The sequence below is a fragment of the Mugil cephalus genome, chromosome 21 (assembly GCF_022458985.1).
Source record: "Mugil cephalus isolate CIBA_MC_2020 chromosome 21, CIBA_Mcephalus_1.1, whole genome shotgun sequence".
NCBI classification, from domain to species: Eukaryota; Metazoa; Chordata; class Actinopteri; order Mugiliformes; family Mugilidae; genus Mugil; species Mugil cephalus.
In genome coordinates this window covers 19,785,342-19,807,927 of record NC_061790.1, presented here as the reverse complement: position 1 = coordinate 19,807,927, position 22,586 = coordinate 19,785,342, and the positions used below count along the sequence as shown (strand labels likewise).

The 22,586-nt window shown below is 40.2% G+C and overlaps 1 protein-coding gene across 1 annotated transcript; it reads left to right on the top strand.

Annotated features, from left to right (window-relative positions):
• The first annotated feature begins 258 nt into the window (after positions 1 to 258).
• Positions 259 to 22,586, top strand: kcnk10a (potassium channel, subfamily K, member 10a). Its single transcript, XM_047573031.1, has 7 exons — positions 259 to 1,058; positions 3,342 to 3,727; positions 11,340 to 11,457; positions 14,777 to 14,937; positions 15,945 to 16,137; positions 19,423 to 19,565; positions 19,719 to 22,586. Exons 1-7 carry the CDS (start codon positions 1,004 to 1,006, stop codon positions 20,385 to 20,387), a joined length of 1,725 nt encoding a protein of 574 aa, XP_047428987.1. The 5' UTR covers positions 259 to 1,003; the 3' UTR covers positions 20,388 to 22,586.

The following is a 22,586-nucleotide window of genomic DNA, read 5'->3' as shown; positions in this document are numbered from 1 at the left end:
TGGGGGGGCTTTGGGTCCTATGGGTTGAGGGGAGGGGCCTCTGTGGATCATCTCACAGATACCTGATCAGTTTGGGGTCTAGTGAATTTGGAGGCCAGGTTACCACCTTTAAAAAGAAACATTCTCCATCTTCTTTAATTTACGGAAATTCCATTTCCTCCACAGTTAACCTGAAGGATTCCCCAGAAGAAAGCCAGGATGCAGCATAGACTGTGACATCTGGACCAGCATGATGAAACTGTTCCTGGAAATTCTAGACTGCTTATTATCTGATGTAAATTGTAGATGTTTACCTGAATACAATGCTCACCAACATCTGAACTGTTTGATACACAGAGCTTACTCAACCATTTCCTTGCAAATTTCACATCTAATAGTACGTTCACACCAGCAGTGGGAGAGTTCAAATACATTTTAAATGGAAGGATGGATTGGGATATTTGTTTGACATATTTCAGCCTGTTGGTCTCGGTGATCGTCTTCTAGTCGAGTTTCTGAAGATCCTTTCCCCGTTTTCACAACTGTTAAGCCTGGTGCGTTAGTGCGCCCCGGCGTGGAGCCCGGGTAAAGCGCAACTGTAGTGCGGGGAGTGGTGGATTTTGACAACTCGCAGTGCAGGGTTGCTGCTGTTCAGCTGCATCGTGACGTAAATACATCTCTTGAAAATCCATCAGAATGCACACGTTGGATTTTTCAACAGAGCACCGTCTCCCGCTGCTGTCGCCCACGCTGTTTACTACAGGGCTACACATTGCAGACGGTGATGCGGCGTGCGGAGGGTGTTGCTACTGAGCACCGGCGATAGTGAGAAGAGAGAGAAGGGGCGCTTCACCTGACCAGTCTTTGAGACAGTACAACAGAGCTACACACGGGGGATGATGTATTTCTACTCACTGCTATCACACTTCTCCATCCTCTCACGGTTAAAGTCCACAGAATCGACTGGGAGAAATTAAAGACATTTATTCCCCCGGCAGCAGTACCAAGAGCCAGAAGAATCAAGATGAAATTCCCAACAGAGAATCCACGAAAACCAGGGAACATGAACCCTCCACCAGGTTAGACGGTCAAAATCTCTAATCCTATTTTCATAAAGGCTGCGATGTGTCTTAAAACGAGATTGCCAATATTGCTGCATTTTCATAATCGTTTTTGTCAGAATTAATTTCTGATCATTGCTGTATGTTTTGAAATGAAATAGTGCAAACACTTGAACTATTTCTGGGTTGTAGCCACACCTGATTTGCCAATGTTTATTTCAACCAGGCTGCTCCTGTAGGCTTGCCATGAAAGATTAATGCTGACCAGAAATTGACTTTCCAGTGAAACTGCATACAGCAGAGGCTGAAACTGAAGTTTGCTACGGGGGCATATGCTACTGCAGTGCTTCAGACAGTAGGGGGTCTTGTTGACACCAGAAAAATGATTCAAAAGGCTAATCCTGCCCAGGAAGAGGCTTTGCAGAAAAATCCAACCAGACATTGCCACTCAACACAAGCTTCAGTGTGATGCAGTGGAAAGGTCTTGCTGAAACATTACCTCATCCACCAGTGGATGGATGCCCCCAAATCTTGCATGAGTGTCACGTCCTTAGCGTCAGCGTTGGAACATGTTTACCCAGCCATTATAGCCGCAGTTCAAATAATAAATGTTCAGCTCCTGGCCTGTCTGGAGACATGACAGCCCTCTTCATTTTCAAGTGTTGCGCCTTTCTTTGCAGCAGTGCAAAGAAAGCTTCACGTATCTTTGTATAGATTGGAACTGATTGGTCAGATATATCAAATAAGTGTGTGGTTACAGTGACACATACAGTGATCCACTCACCATAATTCCCCAACCCTCTGTTGAACAATAGGGTTTAGTGACTAGATGAAGAGATATAAAAATTCACCTCCTTTGTTGTGCTGGGCTCAGTCATACTAGGAGCTAATCATCACTCACAACGAACAGTCTGTGTTGTTGACACTAAAACATCTATTAAACCACATTTATGTTGTCCCAGCATAATCACCCATATAGATATTTTTTACAGTTTGGATACATGTCATGTGAGTCTGATGATATAATGCACTTAATATTGCCAGGAAAAGTGAGTAGTTAATATAAAAGGCTTCATTACAACTCAAAGTAATTTTCAGCTTTTTTCATTTCTACCTCCATACCCTGAATTAAGAGTTCCTGTCTGCTAGAGAACATTGCGTCTCTGCAGCCCTGACTATTTTTTTTTGTTGTTGTTGTGGATTCTAATAGGTATCTTGTCAGTCATTTGACAACTGTCACCTCGTCTTTCGAATTTCAGAAAATTTATTTTGTTTTTTACAAAATCAACGTTTGATCCACAGCCTAAAGATGTTTCAGTGTAGACGATTCTGTGTGTTAAATGGTTGATCCACATTACATGTAGTGTAGCATTTCCATCAATGTGAGGGCTTGCAAGAGGACATGCATCACATGTATCGTCATACGGCATTTGAAACTTCTAGCATGCTGAATGAATTGATTGTCAGGGCACAGTACCTATGCTGATCAGTGAAGGGGAAGTTAGAAATGTTATTGTTAATGTTAATGGAATATATAAAAAAAAACAACGGGCACATGTATTTTGATGTGTTTCATTCACTGCCTCCCTGCCAGGTAAATGGCCATAACCTTTAGATCCTATTCCTTTAGCTTTAGTTCTGTGATCAGAGTCTTATCAATATGGTACTATTTCTCTGACTTGACAGTGATCCACTGGTGGATCATTAAAGTCAATCTATGTCACATACTCAACAGGAAACTTGGTGAGACAAACAGTGAGACTTTTACCTCGTAGCAGGATTTATTTTTTTTAGTTGGGATGTCATGTATTTGTTTGTGATTTTTTTCCTGTTCCTTCTGTCTAGAAGTGCATTTATCAACAGAGGTGGAGTTACCAGGGGAAATACTCTGTTGTCATATTTTATAGCTGAACATCATTTCCCCAATAAATTGGAATGGCTCTTATTGTCTTTTTTTTGGTTTGTCTTTTCTTTTCTTTACTGCCAAGCGGGGGAGAAAGTATCCAGATGAATAATAATACTACTACAACATTTAAAAAAAAAAATGATTTCAAAAGAAAGGCCCCAAGTACAATGAAGCGAATACTGTGAATATCCCTGAAGTACAAGTAAAAAAAGTAAAAGTATGGCCTCTGTGACTCATATATTACTGTAGAGGTATTGCTGATACATATACTACCACATTATATAAAAATTAATTTGACATTTCCATCTGTTACTTTTTAGAGAACTCGTCAGTGTGGTTAATCACTATATCATGCATATTTTGCAGCACACAGTTCTTCTTCTTGTTTGTTTCAGTGGCAGTCCAGACCAACCTGGTTCCTCCAAAGAAAGTGCAGCCGGGCATGCTTCAGTCAAGCCTGGTGCACGCCAGTGTGGCCACCATGCAGAACCCAATGGGCTGTGTTCTGCCACGGGTCTCCATCTCCTCTCGCCCTGCCAGCATGGTGGCCAACATTGAGGCAGTGGCTGATGGCTCAGCCCCCTTCACCATGATGAAACTGAAAACAGTGCTAGCAGTCTTTGTAGTGGTGGTGACCTACCTGGTGGCAGGTGGCTTGGTGTTTCGGGCTCTGGAGCAGCCTTTTGAAAATAACCAGAAAATCACCATCACAGCAGAGAAGGCAGCCTTCCTGCAGAAACACCCGTGTGTGTCCCAGGACGAGCTGGAGGATATCATCAAGGTTAGAACAGCTGATGGTCTCTTTGGGGGATTCGGGTCTACTGAAACCTAAGCTTAAAATCAATTTGATGCCATTTAAGCTTCACACACACTTCACACTCTGCCAGTAAGCCTGGAACTCAATACAAACCGCACTGAATAGTTTATACAAACATGGCTCCCATTCATCCTTGAAAAACATTGAAGTTGGGTTGAGCTGAAAATAATTTTCAGAGAAATGTTTTTTTTTTTTCCTTTATGGATAAAAGGCATGAACAAAGCAGAATCTAAGGTGATATGTGCTTGTGTTATCTATGTTGAGTAGAAGCAGGCCATGCATTTTCCCCCTAGGCCTTCAATTACCTCCACCCTTATTCAAAACAACTCGTCGTACAATTGCTGTGACTGCACTGCTATAGAAAAAATCAACATCATACCGACACTCAATAAAACAGGACATTGTATCTCATATAGTAAGATGAATGCCATTTCTAACAAAAGAAACTCACTTAGGACAATTCAAAAAAATCTCTTCTCACTCCCTGCAGCAAAAGCTACCGCTACACCCCAGCAACTCATGCAGAAGAAGCAGAAGCATCAATGTCAACCTAATAAAATGGCAAAAATATACACAAAAGATGTAAATATAATAATTTCGCCAAAAGTGTGCACAGTAGGTCATTATTTATGTTTTTGATATGATGTTTTTTTTTAGAAATCTACACAATGCTCAAACATGTGCTATGGTCTCTCTCACTCACCTGAAGTAATCCAGACCAGAAACCCTGGATGACCAGCCAGGTGAACTCACTCCTCGAGGCCCACGACACTGCCTTCAGGTCGGGCAGAAGAGCTCTTTACAGCATTGCTCGAGCTGACCTGAAAGAATGAAATAAAAAAGCGGACCATAAGAACATGGTAGCGTCCCACCTCACCGATAACAGGCCCCGGGGGGTGTAGCAGGTTCTACAGTGCCTCACCAACTTCTCTGAGGCAGTGATGCGACACCAGGAGACCTGAGCAAGACGCTAGCAGAGATGCTTAACTGCTTCTTTGCTCAATCTGAATCACCGCAGCGTCACTCCACCGCCCCCACCCCCACCAGGTTCCAGCACCTCCCCCACTTACCGTAGAAGGGCAGAATGGCGTGTGCTCTTGGCAGGAAGCCCAACCCCAGGAAGGCTGCTGGCCCAAACGGAGCACCTGGCAAGTTGCTCAGAGCACCAGCTGTTTGACATCTTCTACAGGATTTTCAATCTTTCCCTTGCTCAAGCAGTCATCCCCACCTGCCTGAAATCCACCACCATCATCCCCATACTAAAAAAATCACCCACAAATCAGCCTCAACGACTTCTGACCTGTGCCCCTCACACATATTATTGTGAAGAGCTTAGAGAGACTGGTTCTAAAGCACATCAAGGTCTTCCCCCCAAACTCAATTCAACAGCAGAGCTATGTCAGGATGCTTTGTGGATTACAGCATTCAACACAACTATTTTGATCACCAAACTGGACACCCTGGGCCTCCCCCTCTCACATGTTCTTGGATCAAAGACTTTCTATCTCGTAGACCCCAGACTGTGAGACTTGGCCCCTACCTTTCCTCCGCACGGACACAGGTTCACCACTGGACTGTGTGCTGAGCCCCCTACTGTACAGCCTCTACTACACCTATGACTACAGTTCGTCAAATTTGCTGACAACACCACTGTAGTCGGACTAATCTCAAAGGGAGACGAGGCAGCCTACAGAGAGGAGGTCCATTCTGTTGTTTAGAGCTGTTCAGTGCCAAGTTGACAACAACTTGTTGACAACAACTTGACATCAAACACCCCAAAAACAAAGGAAATCATCATGGACTTCAGGAGGGACAGAAGCGACCTGCCCTCTCTATACATCAACGGCGACTGTGTGGAGAGAGTCCACACCTTCAGGTTCCTGGGAGTCCAGATCTCCAATAAGACAGACAACATCTCTGTTCTCATAAAGACGGCTTAGTAGTTCAGCAGTTCCTGAGAGTCCTCAGGAAGAACAACCTGGAAGGGAATCTGCTGCTGAGGCTTCAGAGGACAGTGAAGGCAACCCAGAGGATTGTTGGCTGCCCTCTCCTCTCCCTGATGGACATCTACACCACACAGTGCCTCAGCAGAGCTCGTAACATCATCAAAGACAGTTCACACCCTGGCACTCAGCTGTTTGAGCTGTTGCCCTCTAGGAGGCGCTACAGATGTATCAGAGCATGGACAGACTGAAAAACTTTTCGAGAGCCATCACCACCCTGAACTCTCACATACAATCAGTGTAATATAGGATGTGCAGTAACAGACTTCTAGCTATATTGACGCTGCTATTCTGTCTATTGTGCACCATACATGCTAACAGCTGCTGCTAAATATATATATATAGTCTTTTTTTAAATATTTTTTAATATAAGTACTTTAACTTTATCTTGTAAGTCTCTTGTAAATAATGCATTTTTTGCACTATTTTGTATACACTTGAATTTTATTTGCAATAACGAGGAGAAGCTCTCCAGTGTCATTGTACACTGTATAATGACAATAAAGGGCATTCTGTTGTATTCTAGTCTATTCTCATCTCATCTCATCTTCCGTACCGCTCAATCCTGCACTAGGGTCACAGGGGTTGCTGGATTCTATTCTATTCTATTCTATTCTATTCTATTCTATTCTATTCTAATTAGTAATACTTGTAGTGTAGTGGTTTGCTGTGGTGCCTCACTAGAGAAGAATGTTTTGGTTTTGAAACCTGCTGGCCAGCAGGGGCCTTTCTATGTGGAGTGTGCATGTTCTCCCAGAGCCTGTGATGTTTCCCTTAGATCAAGACATGTTTATTAGGTTAACTGGTGATGCTACATTGCCTGTAGGCACGCACGTGAGCATGAGTGGTTGTTTGTCTCTTTGTCTTAGCGACCTGTCCAGGATGGCCTCTCACCCAATGACAGTTACATAAGCTGGGTTTACATAGAGTCAAATATTCCAATTAGTTTAGAAGCCCAAACCGAATGAAAATGTTTCATATCAATACCTCACTTGGAATATACAGGCCCAAATTAAAATTTCATTCGGTTTCACAGAGGTAGAATATTCCTTTTCCCAAACAATCGAAAGTGATGTAAACGGTGAATTCCAACTCTGTTCTGTCTGCGTATGCTCTGTCTTGACATGTGCAGTGACGTTCGAGTGATGTTTCCTCAACTGGTCTATGGCACCGTGGAGTGTATTTTTTAACACCTCCGATTAAATGAGTGGTACATGTAAACATCAGATCAGGATAGATCACCTCACATGTAAACAGCTCACCTGAAACCTTCAATCGAAATGATATCAGTTGGAATGAGAAAAAAGTTTCCATGCAAATACAGCTATAGTCTCCAGCCCCCGTCTTGTGGCTCTCTCGAGGACAAGCTGTTATGGAAAATGAATGAATAGCTGGTAAATTATTTATTACTCAGGACATGCATAAAACTCATAATTTGAACCCTGGAAGCATTCATGAGCACAGTTTCTGCTGTGTGCAACAAAATCACTTAATACCGAAATATATATGCCATAAACAGAAAGGCACAACAAAATGTGATGCAGATGAGGTGGCTGTCCACACTGGCTGAACTTGTTGCCTATTGCCGGCTTGACGGCACATGGTAAATGGTAAATGGTCTTATGTAGCTTTTATGTAGCGCTTTTCTACCCACTGAAAGGTTCTCAAAGCACTTACAGTTTACAGTCAGAGACACATCTACCCATTTACTCACACATTCACACACCAGTACCAGTTGCAATGGGAGCAGCTGGGGGTTCAGTTCACACTCTATTTGAATTGTAATAGAGCAGCAATGGCAGGCAGGAGCCAACACAGGTGACTTCAAACCAGGAGACTGCTGCAGAACTGAGTTGCCTAGCTGATGTGGCAGAATACTGTCAGTCAGGACTATTTACGTTTTGCATCGGAAAACCTGTCTGATAGCCTGTTGTATTTGGCGTTGTACACCGACACAAGTTTTGACCCTCAGATACTCGGGTATTTGGAGGAAGTGGTACATCACTTGCCTATGTCTGTCTGACACACAGTCAGACACGCAGTATCTGACAGATACTGCGTGTCTGACCGTGTGAATTACAGTACAAGCAGTGTCACACTAGGAAATCATGAGATAATACTTTATTGATTTCCATTGGGGAAATTCAAAAGGAAAAATACATTCCTTTTTTCATAATATTACACAAGTAGTTGTAGTGACTTGGTTTATGTGCAATTTAAGAGCATATTCTGGACAAAAATGACTCACAGTAGTACTCTGGGCCAAGATATAAGATTAGATGGTCAATCTCTGCGATGCTAAGGGCCAAATTTAAAGACTTTAGTTTTGTCTGAATTTAGAAATAGAAATTTACAAGTCAATAAATCATTTGTGTCTTGAAGACATGCTTTGGTTTCAACTAATAGGGGGTTGATATACTGTAATTTCCTCTTATAGCTTATTGCTCCATCTCTCTTTCCCTAACTCACTGTCTTTATTCAATTCAACTGAATAAATTGAATTTGATATTCTAAAACCTCACTCAAAATCCTTGAAAAACATTCTGGGTAAAATAATTACAACTGTTAAGAAACAACTGTTTCGGAGTTTCTGAAATAAAACAACTATGGGTGGCTAAATACATGAGAAATGGATTTGTACCTATTTGTTTATTGCAAGGACTGGGAGAAACTTTGAGTTCAATGTCTTGGGCAAGGCCATTTGGTATATTGAGGATTTTATTTTAATGACAGTAACCTTAAACTTGTCAGGCTTTTTGACGTGGTAGGGTAATTACGGACAATTTTGACTCATTGCTGCCATCTTCTGTTTAGTTCTGGATGTTGCGTTGCGTTATGTCCGCAACTCTGACCAAAACAGTGGAAACCTTAGTGAACAAATTAGGAATATCCGTTACTTTTATTGAAAAATTGCAGTTAATGTCTTTAATGTAATATTCAGACCTTGCAAATTTGGGCCAGATTGGACACTCTTGCGTGCCAGTTTTGTCCCCCGGGCCGTATGTTTGACACCCCTGGTTTTCATGAAGCAAATGTATAAGCTCACAGGGGTCTATAGAAGAGAAGCAGTCTAAATATATATTAAGTATATTAAGTCTAAATATATATTAAGTACAGATGTTTTCACTGCCACTGTAGTCTGTAGTTCGTGATGCAGTTGTGGGAAGGATGTCTTGACTTTTTTTTGTTTTGAGATTCACTTGAGATTGAATACCCCACTCTCTAACTCACATGATACGGTTCAAAATAATTACACTATACTACAGTGTATGTCTACTGCGTTTATATAATAACACATAAACTACACAGTTTAAATAAGAATTAATCATCAGTAAATCATAAACATTGAGAATGAGTCAAATGAACGCAACTGATCTTTGATGAAAGATGTAATTTAACTGAGTTTGTGGCAGTGAAAGGGAGAATGTGTATAATTACTACACAACTGTGTGCTACAATAAACAATGAGCCATAAGAGGAAATCTTCAGAATGCACCTTGTTATTTGGACTTGCACCACTTGATCTGGAGCACAGTGGTTTGTGCCTACCATGTGTTGCATTAGCCAATCAGAACTCAAGACTTTTGGTACAAGCTGGGGCTTCTCATGACAACCTCTCAGAGGGCATTCCCATTGGCACTGCTTGTTGCCAAGCATTCAGATCTGTTGGGACTCATCTTCTGGGCAGTAATTTTGCAGGCTTCTTTCTCTGTTATTACACTCCTATTGTCATAAGTAAAGTAGCATAAAAATATTGAGCATATGGCACCCTTTGTGTCATGGTAAATTGGCTTGTTACAAACATTGAGAAAAAACTTACATACTAAAAGTACAGGAGAGAATATTAGAGCAAAAATGAATGGGAAAACAGAAGAGGATGATGACAAGAAAAGTGACAAGTGACAAAGAACGTATTAAGAACAGAGGAAAGGAACTAAAGGGCAAAAGATACAAACTAAACAACAATCAGATCAGTAACACACTAACAAAACCCACTATCCCACAATAAATATGGACTGTTTGTACAAAGTCATAAAGATAGGCAAGTGACACTATGTGCCGTTCCAAAGTTAAATTTTTCAATCAAAGCATGAATTTCAGCAACAACTGCTTTTTTCCACTTGGTATTATTAGTATATGTAATATTTCAAAACATATTTGAACTGGTGGTGGAAGTAAGGGGTAATTATCTGACATATTTCTATAATAACTTAAAACTATTTGGACCTGTGCAGTTAGATTGGTCTATATGACAGTTGATATTGTTTGGAGATCTTGAATATACAGTTTTTCATTTCCTTCATGGTTTGGTTTGGAAAAATACAGAAGTTAAACTGTCACACAAGATATTCTTTCTTATCCTCTACACCAAATAGAAGAGTCATCCAACCTACAGCTCCTTTGTTATGATCAGTTGAATTCCAATCACACTGACGGCCTGTCTCTTGAACAAGGCTGTCTCCATCCTAGGACAGGATCTAGTGTATAAAAGTGACTGTAACATCACTGTCGTCAGTCTATTCTGTACTTGCTGTAGGGCATGTATCAGCTCCTTGCTGCAAATAAAACTTTGAAACAAGACTCCAGTGACTGCCATTTTTGATTGAAGAATGTCTGGAACAGTTTCTTTTCAGTTTTACAGTTCACTACGTTCCCTGCCATGCTTGCTGATTTGGCATAATCAAATCAACAGGGGAAAGGTATATATAGGTATATATGTATATATGTATCTACTGACTGTGATCATACGTTGGCTGTGGTCCATGCGTCATATTACTATGTCCTGTCATCATCTTGGCTGTTTTACTAACCACAAGTCTTACTAATGGAAGTACATGGGACACGATAATCAGTACTATTGGAAGAGACAGTACAATCACAATACCCACTAATTGGAAAATCTTCTTCATGGATAGAGACGTCTAGAAGTCTCTAGAAGTCGGAAGTTGCTACCAGTGGCAATTTCAGTCAGTCATGACTCATGCCAGTTGAGTTCAAATAAATAAGTAAATTGCAATTTTAGTAAATAGGATTCAGTTGGGTATATTCCTCTGAGGTGATATTATGTTAACAAGAGCAATTCTAACCTAAATATACCTGTGTATAGAACAACAAATTCCTTTGAAAATGAACACAAATTCTGCGCCATAGCGAACTGATCACCAAGCAACATCTTACCAATCTTATAAGCGAAAATTCTCATGAATTGAACGTTGTAGTTACCTTACAGTCACTCCCAAGAAAACAAATATTACTGATAAACTACGTATTACTTTTATACTAAGTCAAAACGTGCAATAACAAATGGATAAAATGGATAGTGATTGTGATCAGAGGAGAAAACTGGGCTCCTTTATTTCCATAATCATTCCAAAGCAGAAGTACAAAAGCTTGATTTGTTTGTGTGATCCAGGCTGACTTTAAACCAAAATCAAAACACATTAGCAGCAATGCAACAGTATCAACAACAACAACTCAAAGTGCATTAAGGAGTGTAAACTACAATGATGTGGAATTAATGCACAGTGAGATAGGCTCTCTTTATGTGTCTCTGTCTCTGCTTGTCTTCCCAGCACTCTGTGGAGGCTGTGAATGCTGGAGTGAATCCAGTTGGTGATACCTCCTACAACTCCAGCCACTGGGATCTGGGCAGTGCCTTCTTCTTTGCTGGAACTGTCATCACAACTATAGGTACTGTGATTTTTGCATGTAGTGGTTTATACAGTGGGTAAAATAAATATTGAACACATCACAATTTTTCATAGTAAACATATTTCTAAATGTGCTATTGACATGAGGTGTTGGTAACAACCCAAGTAATTCATACATAGAAATAAACCAAAACAAATAAGTTAAGAAATTAAATTACGTGTAATAAAGTAAAATAACAGAGGGAAAAAGTATTGAACACATTTACTGATACTTTGTACAAAAGCCTTTGTTGTTGGTAATGAAGCTTCAAGACATAAAGAATATAAAAAAAAAATATAAATGGAAATATGCATGTTAAAAAAAAATAAAGCAAAACTATACATTCATATACATACCCATACATATTCACATATATGGATATGTGAACAAACAACTAAAGTAAAAATAATAAATATAAAAGGAGGACAAGAAAAAAAAAAGAGAAAACACAAATGTAACCCACCCACCCAGAGATCTGGATCCAGATCTTCCGATCTTAGTCGCACTACTCCTGAAACCCACACAGGATAATTAGGAGTGAATGCCAAACCTCTATTGCTGACTCTTTTGCTCCGTGGACTCTATCAGTCGACAACTCCAAATAAACAATGTCCACATATGTTGAAACCCATGCTTGAAAAGAGAGTGAATGTGGAGGTTTTTTGCAGCCGTAAGTCCAACCAACACTGTTCTTTTCTTGACCAGTGTCAACCCCAGCCTTGACAGGTCTTTCAAAATGAGTGTGGCAGATGAACACGGCAATCTGACTTTAAACAATTCAGAGGTTTAGAAGTTAAAGGCAACCATCTTCCAAAATGTGGCCACTGGGGTACAGTCCCAAAACATATGAAGTGCCAGTCACTTTGGAAGAACAGAAAGTACAAGTAGGATCATTAATAACCTTCATCAAATGAAGCGTCGTAGGAGTTAAATAAACTCTATGTATATAATTATAATGTATTTGCTGATGATCAGGTTTTCTGGACGCTAAGCCCACACTTTATCCCAGTCAAATGTAGGTTCCAAATCTGGAACATCTCTCCTCCACATCGTGTCCAATGCCAGAGGACTGTAAGAATGCTGCAATAAGAACCAGTAGAATCTTGATATGAAACCGCTTGTGCTCCCCGCAGATTGACACACTTTATAAAACATGTGGGATACATTTGCACACTAGCTTGTGCTAGTGGTTAGAGAGAAAGGGTGAAAAACAGAGGGCTAAGAGGACAGCCTTGTTTTGAACCTCTCGAGAGAGCAAAGGGAGGAGAGCCAGTTTTACCTGTGAACACTACAGCTATTGGGTTATTATACAGCACCTTTATCATATTAATGAATGGCAAGCCAAACCCCATAAACTCAAGCACTGACCACAAGCATGCCATTCCAGGTGGTCAAAGGCCTTCATTGCATCTAGTGAAAGGACGGCAGCAGGGAAACCCGGGCCCCGGGCACCATCTATGACATGTAATAATTTTCCATAGCAAACATTATCCGTAGCAAGTCTAGACTTTATGAAGCCTGTCTGATCACTATGAACCAACTGTGGCCTTGAAGCTGCCGGCCAATAATTTCGCGTAAATGTTTAAATCTGCATTCAACCGGATCCTTAACCTTTTTTTAAGAAGCAGTGAAATTAATGCAGAATTAACATCCCTAGAAAAGGATCCCACTCTGATTGAGTATTGGATCATGTCCACTAACAGTGGGCTGATCGGGTGCCAAAAGTTGAGGTAAAATTCAGGTGGAATTCCGTCTGGGCCTGGTGATCGACCTTCACGCATATCCCTAACAGCTGCCTCACAGTCTTACAATGTGGCAGGGTTATCTAGCTTTACAGAGTCATCATTACTAAGACGGGATAGTTTAATATTGTTTAGGAAATTATTGCAGACATGATTGTCTAAATTACTTTCCGAATTATATAACTCCTGATAGAAGGAGACAAAAGAAGCATTTACCTTTTCTGGATCACATTGTATAGTACCATTTTTGTCTTTAATGCAAAAAATATCAGCAAAGTGCTCATCTATCCAAAGTTTCATTGCCAGTAAATGACTGGGGTTTGAGAAGTTAAAATAGTAATTTTGCCTTGTTTTATGCATGAGAAATTCAGACCGGCGCTTCCAAAAAGAGTCAATTTTTTTTTTGTCAATTTCTTCTGTAGAGCTGTGTAGTCGTTAAAATTACGTTGCGTCGACGCCTGCATATTTTAATTCTAATGCTTCCAATTTGGCTGCACGCTTCTTGTTTCGTGTTGATGCATATAGTGGTATTGCACAGAAATAGAGCTGACATTAAACTCCAAAAATTCAATTCTTTCTGTGTATGGATTACTTGGGTTGTTACCAACACCTGGTGAAAATTTCATGTCAATAGCACCTTTAGAAATATATTTACTATGAAAAATTGTGATATGTTCAATACTTATTTTACTCTCTGTATTAGTTAATTTAATTCAATTTAGGTAAATTGTGTATTGCATCACTACTATGAATTTATGCTAGCAGATGCCTGCTCGCTTCACCTTTAGATGCTTGGTCTTTCTTGGTCTTTGGCCCAGTGCCTCCTTGTCTGCTTGCATTCATTTAATTCTTGTAACTGATTGACAGGTGTCATGTCACACCCCTGTCATTCACTAATCATTTGGGCTAAATCCAGTCAGCCCTCAGGGCCTTGGTCATTGGTCAGAAGTGCTGCTGGTGCCAGAGTGAAGTGGAGAAGAAGTTCAACTATGGCGGCATTAGCATGAACAAGGTGGATTTCTTCTGATCCATTTTCTTCAATGTCTTTGGAGGAAAGGTTGGAAGTTGAGAGAGTGGGATATTAATAAGTCAAATTAATAAGTCAAGTTTCTTGGTTTGAAAGAAAGGACTGACTAACAGCAAGTGTAGCCAAGAATTTACTTTTCTGTTTTCCAGTCCTGCTTTTTGGAGGAGATACAGCATGGACCCAACAAGGAACTGTGAATTTGAAACATTTGTTTGATTCAACATTGTGAGACATATGGCCGGATAGTACAGTGTTTGGCAACGCTGACTACCACATTTGACACTGGGGTTCAAATTCTGGTCAAATCACATCGTCCAAGCAACCTTTGACAAAATGAATGCTAAAGTTACGAATGTTTTTTATGTTTGTTTGTTTTGTTTTTATTTTTTGTTAATATTTTCCAGAAGTTGCACATTTTTATTTCCCATAATTTCCATGAAAACACCAACTGAGTAACATATTCCATTGGAATATGTGATTACATTTGCTCAGTGCTTTTGTTTACATCAGGTATTTATATTCAACCCTTTCTCTTCTTTTTCTACCACAGGATATGGTAACATAGCTCCCAGCACTGAGGGAGGGAAGATTTTCTGCATTCTGTATGCAATATTTGGCATCCCATTGTTTGGATTCCTATTGGCCGGCGTTGGAGACCAGCTAGGTACCATATTTGTCAAAAGCATTGCCAAGGTGGAGAAAATGTTCCGCGTAAGTCAGTGTAAATGTTCTATAATGGATGATTCGTCTTTGTGGAAATGATATGACTGTGAATTTGATGTTTTTCATGTGATACTAGACAGTAAAAGACAAGTGAACAAGGCACCCAGAACTATATAGTGAAATGAAATCTAAGCACAATTGGATATTATATTTCAATGTTTGCTCAGTCTGCTACTGATAGCTTTGTACCTAGATGGTGAAACACACTGAGGTACATCTCTTTTTATTTAGATTTCAGTTGTTCAAGGAATGTAATGATGCTGATACTAATACTCCTTTCAGTTCTTCTGTGAAGGTTGTCACTCAGTCATGTCATATATGTTAGGTATATCCAACAAAACAATCTAAAAGAAGGGAAAGTGTTGAATCTTCAGGTTGCCCATCTGAAGATCACATTACTAGGGTCTATCAACTCGTAAATGAAGGATTATTTTTTTTGATCGTGTTTTCTTTCTTCAATAACTGGTGCTGTAAGGACCCATCACTGCCATGTTGTAAATTTAGGAGAGATTGATGTCCACCTACCTACCCATAGACTGCATAAAAAATGGTAACCATTCCCCCTGGTGGCTGGCTGTAGTATAAGTGATAAGCCCCATCTCCTGCATTTGGGTCAAACTAAAACACTAAGGTAAACATAAAATATTTTTTAAAGGATGGTTTCTGACATTTTAGGTAGTTAATATAACGTTGTAAAGTGTCCATTTTTCTGAGAAGTTTTGTTTTAGTCACTCAGTTGGTGCTAAGGAAACAGGATGTGACATCACAAGGACTGACAGGAAGCGTTTCCATAGGGAAAATATGTATAGTGTGTATTTCTTTGCAACTGGAAGAGGTATAGACAGCATTTTAATCAGTAAGCCTACTACACAGACTCTGGCATTTCTACAGTCTATGACCCCACTCCAAGAGGGGTTTGCAAATTTGCTCTTGGTAAGTGCTTGATTTTAGTAGGACTTCTAAGCTGTGTGTCTGTGTGTGTGTGTGTGTTTCAGAATAAACACAACCAGATCAGTCAAACTAAAATCCGAGTGACATCCACCCTGCTCTTCATCCTTGCTGGCTGCATCTTGTTTGTAACCATCCCAGCTGTGATCTTCAAGCACATTGAGGGCTGGACAGCTCTGGAGTCAACATATTTTGTTGTCATTACTCTAACAACAGTTGGAATAGGTGACTATGTAGCAGGTGAGTGCATATCATTCACAGGAAATATACATAATAATATAACTACAACCTATTTTGAATGTAAAAAAAAAAACATATTATCAGCACAAAGACATCAAATTATGTCATTTCACCCCACAATGACAATATCTTGGACAGCATACCGCATACTGCTGACTATGCTTACCATGTGAGTATAGTCAGCAGCAGTGTATTGAATTTTGATTGGATGATCAGTGGTGAATGGTGCCTCCCTCTCCTCACTGTCAAAAAATCTGCCAAACACATCATTAGCACGTGACCGCAGCTGATCAACATCTCTCTCTTGTTCAGTGCGTGGCATATGTCTGTAGTTGGTGATCTGTCTAATCGATTTTCATACAGATCTGAGTCACTGCTTGAGAGTGGTAGAACACATAATTAAATATGTGTGTATGTGTATCCAAGAAAGGATATATAAGAAAAACAAAAGAAAGAAAGGGGGAAAAAAAGTATGTATGAAGAACATTACAGCACCAGGCCCTGGCACAATCCATATCTACTGGCTAAAGAAGTTAACTGCACTCCATGATGAACTGGCAGCAATGAACCAGCAGGAACCCACCCTCAATGGCTAACTGAATGCCATACAGTTGTGATCCTGAATGATTCCCTGAAGGGAAAAGTCAGTCCCATCCAATTGCCAATAACTTGTCTATGTACAACATGGAAGTTCCTGTCAGGCATCACTGCTAATTAGATTAGAAGGCACATGGCCCAATGCATGAGCGTGTATATGGAATACCATAACCAAGGTGCTGTCATAGTTTATTGAAATATCTGTGCAGGGTTTAGACTCTAAGGTCACATGGGAGACCACTCCATAGGCAGTGGAGAATGTCTGAGCTAAGGTCCAAGCCAAGGACAAACTGGTGATGGCTAACCAACTGGACACAGAGCTCCGGGAGCTAACGTCACCCTGCGCCTTTAATCACAACGCCGCCATATTGGCAGGAAAGTGTACTTATAATAATTATTCAGTTGACAACTGCAGGCAACTAACTAATTAGCCTGGGGCTGTTCTGGCACAGGATGTCATAATAGTCAAGCAAAGTGTAAATCATTTTATAGGATTCCCAAAGATCCTGCAAGATGGGAGATGTGGATTAAAGCAATAAAACAAGAAAACGAAGCAGTGAGATCCCTCAAGAAAATGGGTTTCTCTTTAGTAACGATCACTTTCTATCAGGGGCAGAATCCAGCATTTTCCAGTAGTTATATCTTGTTTATTCAGCATGTCCATTCATAAAGGCAAGTTTATGACATGGATTAAAAAGGGATGTGGGACAGTCCAGCAGGAGTCCATGCAAGAGACCAAGAAACTCGAACATAGCAAATAAGAACAGGTTTAATACAAAAAGTCATGTAAAGAGTACAAAAACCAAAAGGTGAACAAAAGGCACTGGAAACTGCGGGGGTAAAAAACACCAAAACAGTTGCCTGGGCAGGAGACTGGCCCTTCTAAGGAGGCACCAAAAGAGAGAAAAATCACAAAAGATGAAAATGAGCTCTCTACAAGACGTTTCCAAGCTCTGGCACAGACTGAGGGAAGTAGAATTATCTGTGTGTTGATGTCATAAAAGATTGGCATATAACAGACTATTAAGCTCAGTGATTAGCTTGTTACATTATGCTGCCGTTATGACAAAGAAACATTTTCCAGCTGACACTGGATGTGCATCAGAAAGCCTGACTGCATCCATTTGGACCCCTCCAGGCTCTCGTACTTTCAGTCAGTACGTTTACGTGCACGTGCAAAAACTGAATTATTGCCTTAATCCAACTTTAACTAAAATTGGAGTTCTCCTTATCTAAATAAGACACCCAGATTTTGTTCACCCAGGGTAAACACAGCCAGTAGAAAAACCACCTGAGGAATAGTGCACATCTTATCTACATGAGATTAAAAACACTGTACTTTTATCCATCTGGTTGTTGTTTGAAATGCTGGTCTGCTGTATAAATGAGTCTTGTTTATTTTATGACGTATTAGGTCAGGAGGGGGAGTCGTATTAACCTGCTGACCACAAACATATCGCCACCTAGAGTGGAGGAGGAATTCCAGTCAGTTTTTTGATTATCTCTGTTGCATATAAACTGAGACAAGGGCTGCATTCAGAAAGTCAAATTTTCGTAGCTCAATTAAGCTGTGCATTTATACACACTTAATGACTCCAGAGTAGAGGAAGAAAAGTTAATGAGATAGTTCTTTATATCCAGATACTCCAATTCAGCCCGCCGGCCCCAGGTGCAGCAATGCGCACCTGGGGCATGATAAGAGTCTGTGATATGTAATCTGTTGAGTTTTACCTTTACCTGTTTAAAGTGCAGTGAACTCTGACAGCCTGAAATCAGCGCTGGTGCCATTTATTTTCCTCTGAGTTTCCCTGCCAATATGGTGGCGTAAATAAAAAATGTCACGTGATACCCAGAGCTCTATAGTAGTTGTGGATAAATAACAGAATAGTGTATCCTACAGATAGTAGCATCAAGCAATAGGAGCTGGAGAAGCTTGAGAAATACAAAGAGTTGAAAGGTGAAGTGGTCTCTATGGGAATTGGGACACTTGAAGATGCGGCTCTCAAACTGGGAAACAAGGTACAACTGAAATCTCTGACCTGGAGCACAGTACTGGGAACAGCTATGATCTGCACAGGGGGAAGAAACAACAACTGCCCTCAAGAGGTATGGGGGGAAATATGCCGTGACTGCCAAATCGGGTTTTACCCGCCTGATGATAATAAATCACACATCTTTGATCATGCACCCTAATAGGGTGCATGATCAAAGATGTGTGATTTATTATCACAGGCACTTAGCAATTAAATTGCAATTAAATGCCTCATTCCATTTATATAAAGGCAGATGACTTAAGTACCATTTGCAAGCAACAAAACAATAAGCTACACATCACATGACAACGCTAAACTCAGACAAAAGAAGTAGAGAAAGTGAAAAATACAACAGAAAATGCCATCTAAGGATTCCTTCTAAAACAGAAACTAATAAAGGTAAGCTGAAAACGTCACTTCAAATGGAGCAGATTGGTGTATAGTTGAAAGCACAGAAAAAAAGAACTGTATGGAATAATAAAGGAAATAAGTCAAACAGCTAGTTGTTGACAGTAAACAGTGACTGTGAGCTAAAACAAAACACTACTACTTTATTACTGTTTGCATAAATATCCTGAAAGGTAAAGATGAAGATGTATGCTGTTAGTTTCACGGTGAAATTTCTTAATTTATGCATTTCTTGATTTCTGATCAGGGGGAGACCGGAGGATTGAGTACCGTAAGTGGTATAGACCACTAGTATGGTTCTGGATCCTGGGTGGTCTGGCCTACTTTGCAGCGGTGCTGAACATGATTGGTGACTGGCTGAGGGTGCTGTCCAAAAAGACGAAAGAAGAGGTATGCTCTTATCAATAATCATAGAATCTAATACAGTTAAGGTAGAGATTCTCTCATCAATTTTTAGAATTTCGTTTATTTTCTTTATTAAGCATCATTACTTTTGAACAAAGTACACAGGCCATAATAATTGTTAAACCTGTCTTTGCTGAGGTTGGAGAAATCAAAGCTCATGCAGCTGAGTGGAAAGCAAATGTACGAGCAGAGTTCCGGGAGACCCGTCGGCGTATGAGTGTTGAGGTTCACGACAAGCTTCAGCGAGCTGCTACCATTCGGAGCATGGAGAGAAGGCAGCTGGGCCTGGACCAGCGCGCTGTGTCCCTAGACATGCTTTCCCCAGAGCGGCGTGCAATCTTCAACAGTCTAGACATCAACAACTATAATACCTCATCCCAGGAGAGCATTGATACTAAACTATACAACCTTCGGCTACGTGGGGCGGAGCAGTGCGACCCTGGCTCCAACCACCAGACCACATCTGAAGACAATATTTTTAACCGCCTGGGCTCTGTCACCAAGATGACCAAGCGCAGCAGGAATCGGGACCTGAAGAAGAACATCCCAAACCAGACTCAGCGGCCTCACAGCGAGGCCTATGGCTACAGCACGCCCACTTTCGACTGCAGCCCACCTACTGCAGATGAAGGAAAAAGGAAGGATGAAGGGGAGTATGAAGAAAAGGAGTGCAACACCAGTTTGTCTGATTTTCCACTCTTTGTTGAAGCTTCTAGGCCACAAAATGAGTTCACTCTAGAGCAGACCAAAGAGAATGACTGTGAGAAGACATTTGATACAGAGCTGCATATTCAGATGGGTCCATAGACTCTTAAAAAGGAGGTATTAAATACCACCATCAGTGCCTTATGTGTACCCTATTCCTGTGTGTGCTTAAGCAGGGACACCTGTCCCTTTGTGCTGTATACTGTGCAATGTTCAATATTCACTGTGCCCCTTTGATCCAATGGACATAAGTTGTGTTGTATAAATGCAAGAACTGGTGCAACCACCTCACTAATATTCACTGATTCATATGTATAATAAATGATGACATTATCATTGTGACAGTGAATATTAGTTTCATTTATGCATAATTGTATAGACTGACCTCCCAGTGTGGTATGAAGGAATGTGTGCTTCTTTACATCCATTTTGGAGTACATCTGGATGCATATATCTTTTTCTGGAACATAATGGAATGCCGATTAGCTTAGAAATAGCAGTTCTGAAAATAACTCCTTTTGATGTCCATGCCTTATTGCCTGCTTGCCTGGTGCATATTTTGTGTTTTACTGTGCATCCAACACATAAAATACTGGTCACACTCTTTAGACCAACACCACTTGTTACCGAAAATACAGTGAAAGTGAGGATGCATTGTAATGAGAAAAACATGAGGGCTAAGGGAAAATTGGACCAAAATGTGTTTTCAGATTTATAACAACAAAATTCAGAATTATATTTATTTCTGCCATTTAAAGGGAGGAATTTAGACACACTTTGAGCTGTGTTAGCTATACAAACTGCCACGCAGGACAAGTCACATACCTTCTTGTCTTGAATCACTGGATTAATAGAATACATATAGATGCATAATATTATCAAATATGAATGCACCAGTGAATTGGAATGAGAAGTGGTGCGCTAACACTGCTGTGTGTGACATGGAGTATGTGCAACCAACATGGTTGCACGCAACGAAAAAGGACAAGAAATAGAAAAGTAGAACTGTAATACACGTGACACAGTTGACCTAAATGAAATAGTTTCACGTTGTTTGTTGTCATGCTGCTTTCTGTGTTGCTTATTGAAACTAAATGGAAGTGAAAATGATACCCATTGTTTTAAATTTTTGCAGGAAAAGTATGGTCTACAGCAGTGTGACCTACATATATTTTCAGTTGCGATCATATATGACCATGAATGTAAACTAACAGATGTTTCAGAGGCTGAGTTAGAGTTCCAGCGTATTATAAAATCTGCCATTTCAATGATCCCGTCAAACTCTATCTCCAGGCTATACAATGCCTTGTCCCTTGCCAGCAGTAACAGAACTTTATACACTAAAGAAAAATGGGAGGAAAGCAGGAATTGAGGGGAAGGGTATTTTGTGCATCACTGCCTTCCTAAAATATATATATGTATATATATATATATATATATATATATATATATATGATTAAAAAAAGAAAAGAAAATGATACTCAACATCTCCCAACCTAAGACATTCTCTCAACACATTGTCCAAAATTGCCTGTTGAAACACTATCTCAGGGCTTACTGTCCTAGTTTTTGTTGAAGTGGAAGAGTGATGAATGTCTGCCACTGCACATATTGTAAGAGAAGAGAAGGAACTACTCCATTGCATAAATGGAACATCAATGAAACGAGAGGATGGGTGTGCAATCATAAAGCACATTGCTGTTACCATATTACTGAAAGTGCACAAGTTGGGACAATGACAATTCTACGTAGTTGGAGCATCAGGTGGCCGTCACTGGCACTGGTACAAATAACAGTGGTAGCTACAGTGGTATGCCCACAAACCACAACACATGTTCTTGCTATTTACCTCTATCTGGTGATACTTTGATGCTCTCGTGTACTCCTGGACCCATGTTAATGAAGTCATTATCTGTGTATGCATAATATCTGTCAGATTGTGCTGTTCACATTAAGCGAAGCTTTGCGCTAGATTGAATGCAGCAAAAGCAACTGCTACATGTTGTAAAAGCAAATTTTAAAAGATATACAAAAATGTACGCATAACAAGAAAAACCAAGACATGGAACTAAAAGGCACATTATATTGCAAAACTGTATTATGATGTATTTGGTATTAATTGTAAACCAACACATGCTTCAGACGATGATGCTTTTCATGGCATTTTGTTTTTTTTGTAACTGCCTGTGTTTGGATGCACAAGTAGAAATGCTCTGTATTTGGACACTGCTTTCTTGTGCAACCATTACATCAAATGTGGTGATTGCATTATCAAAATAAAGATTACAGAATTAAGTCCTA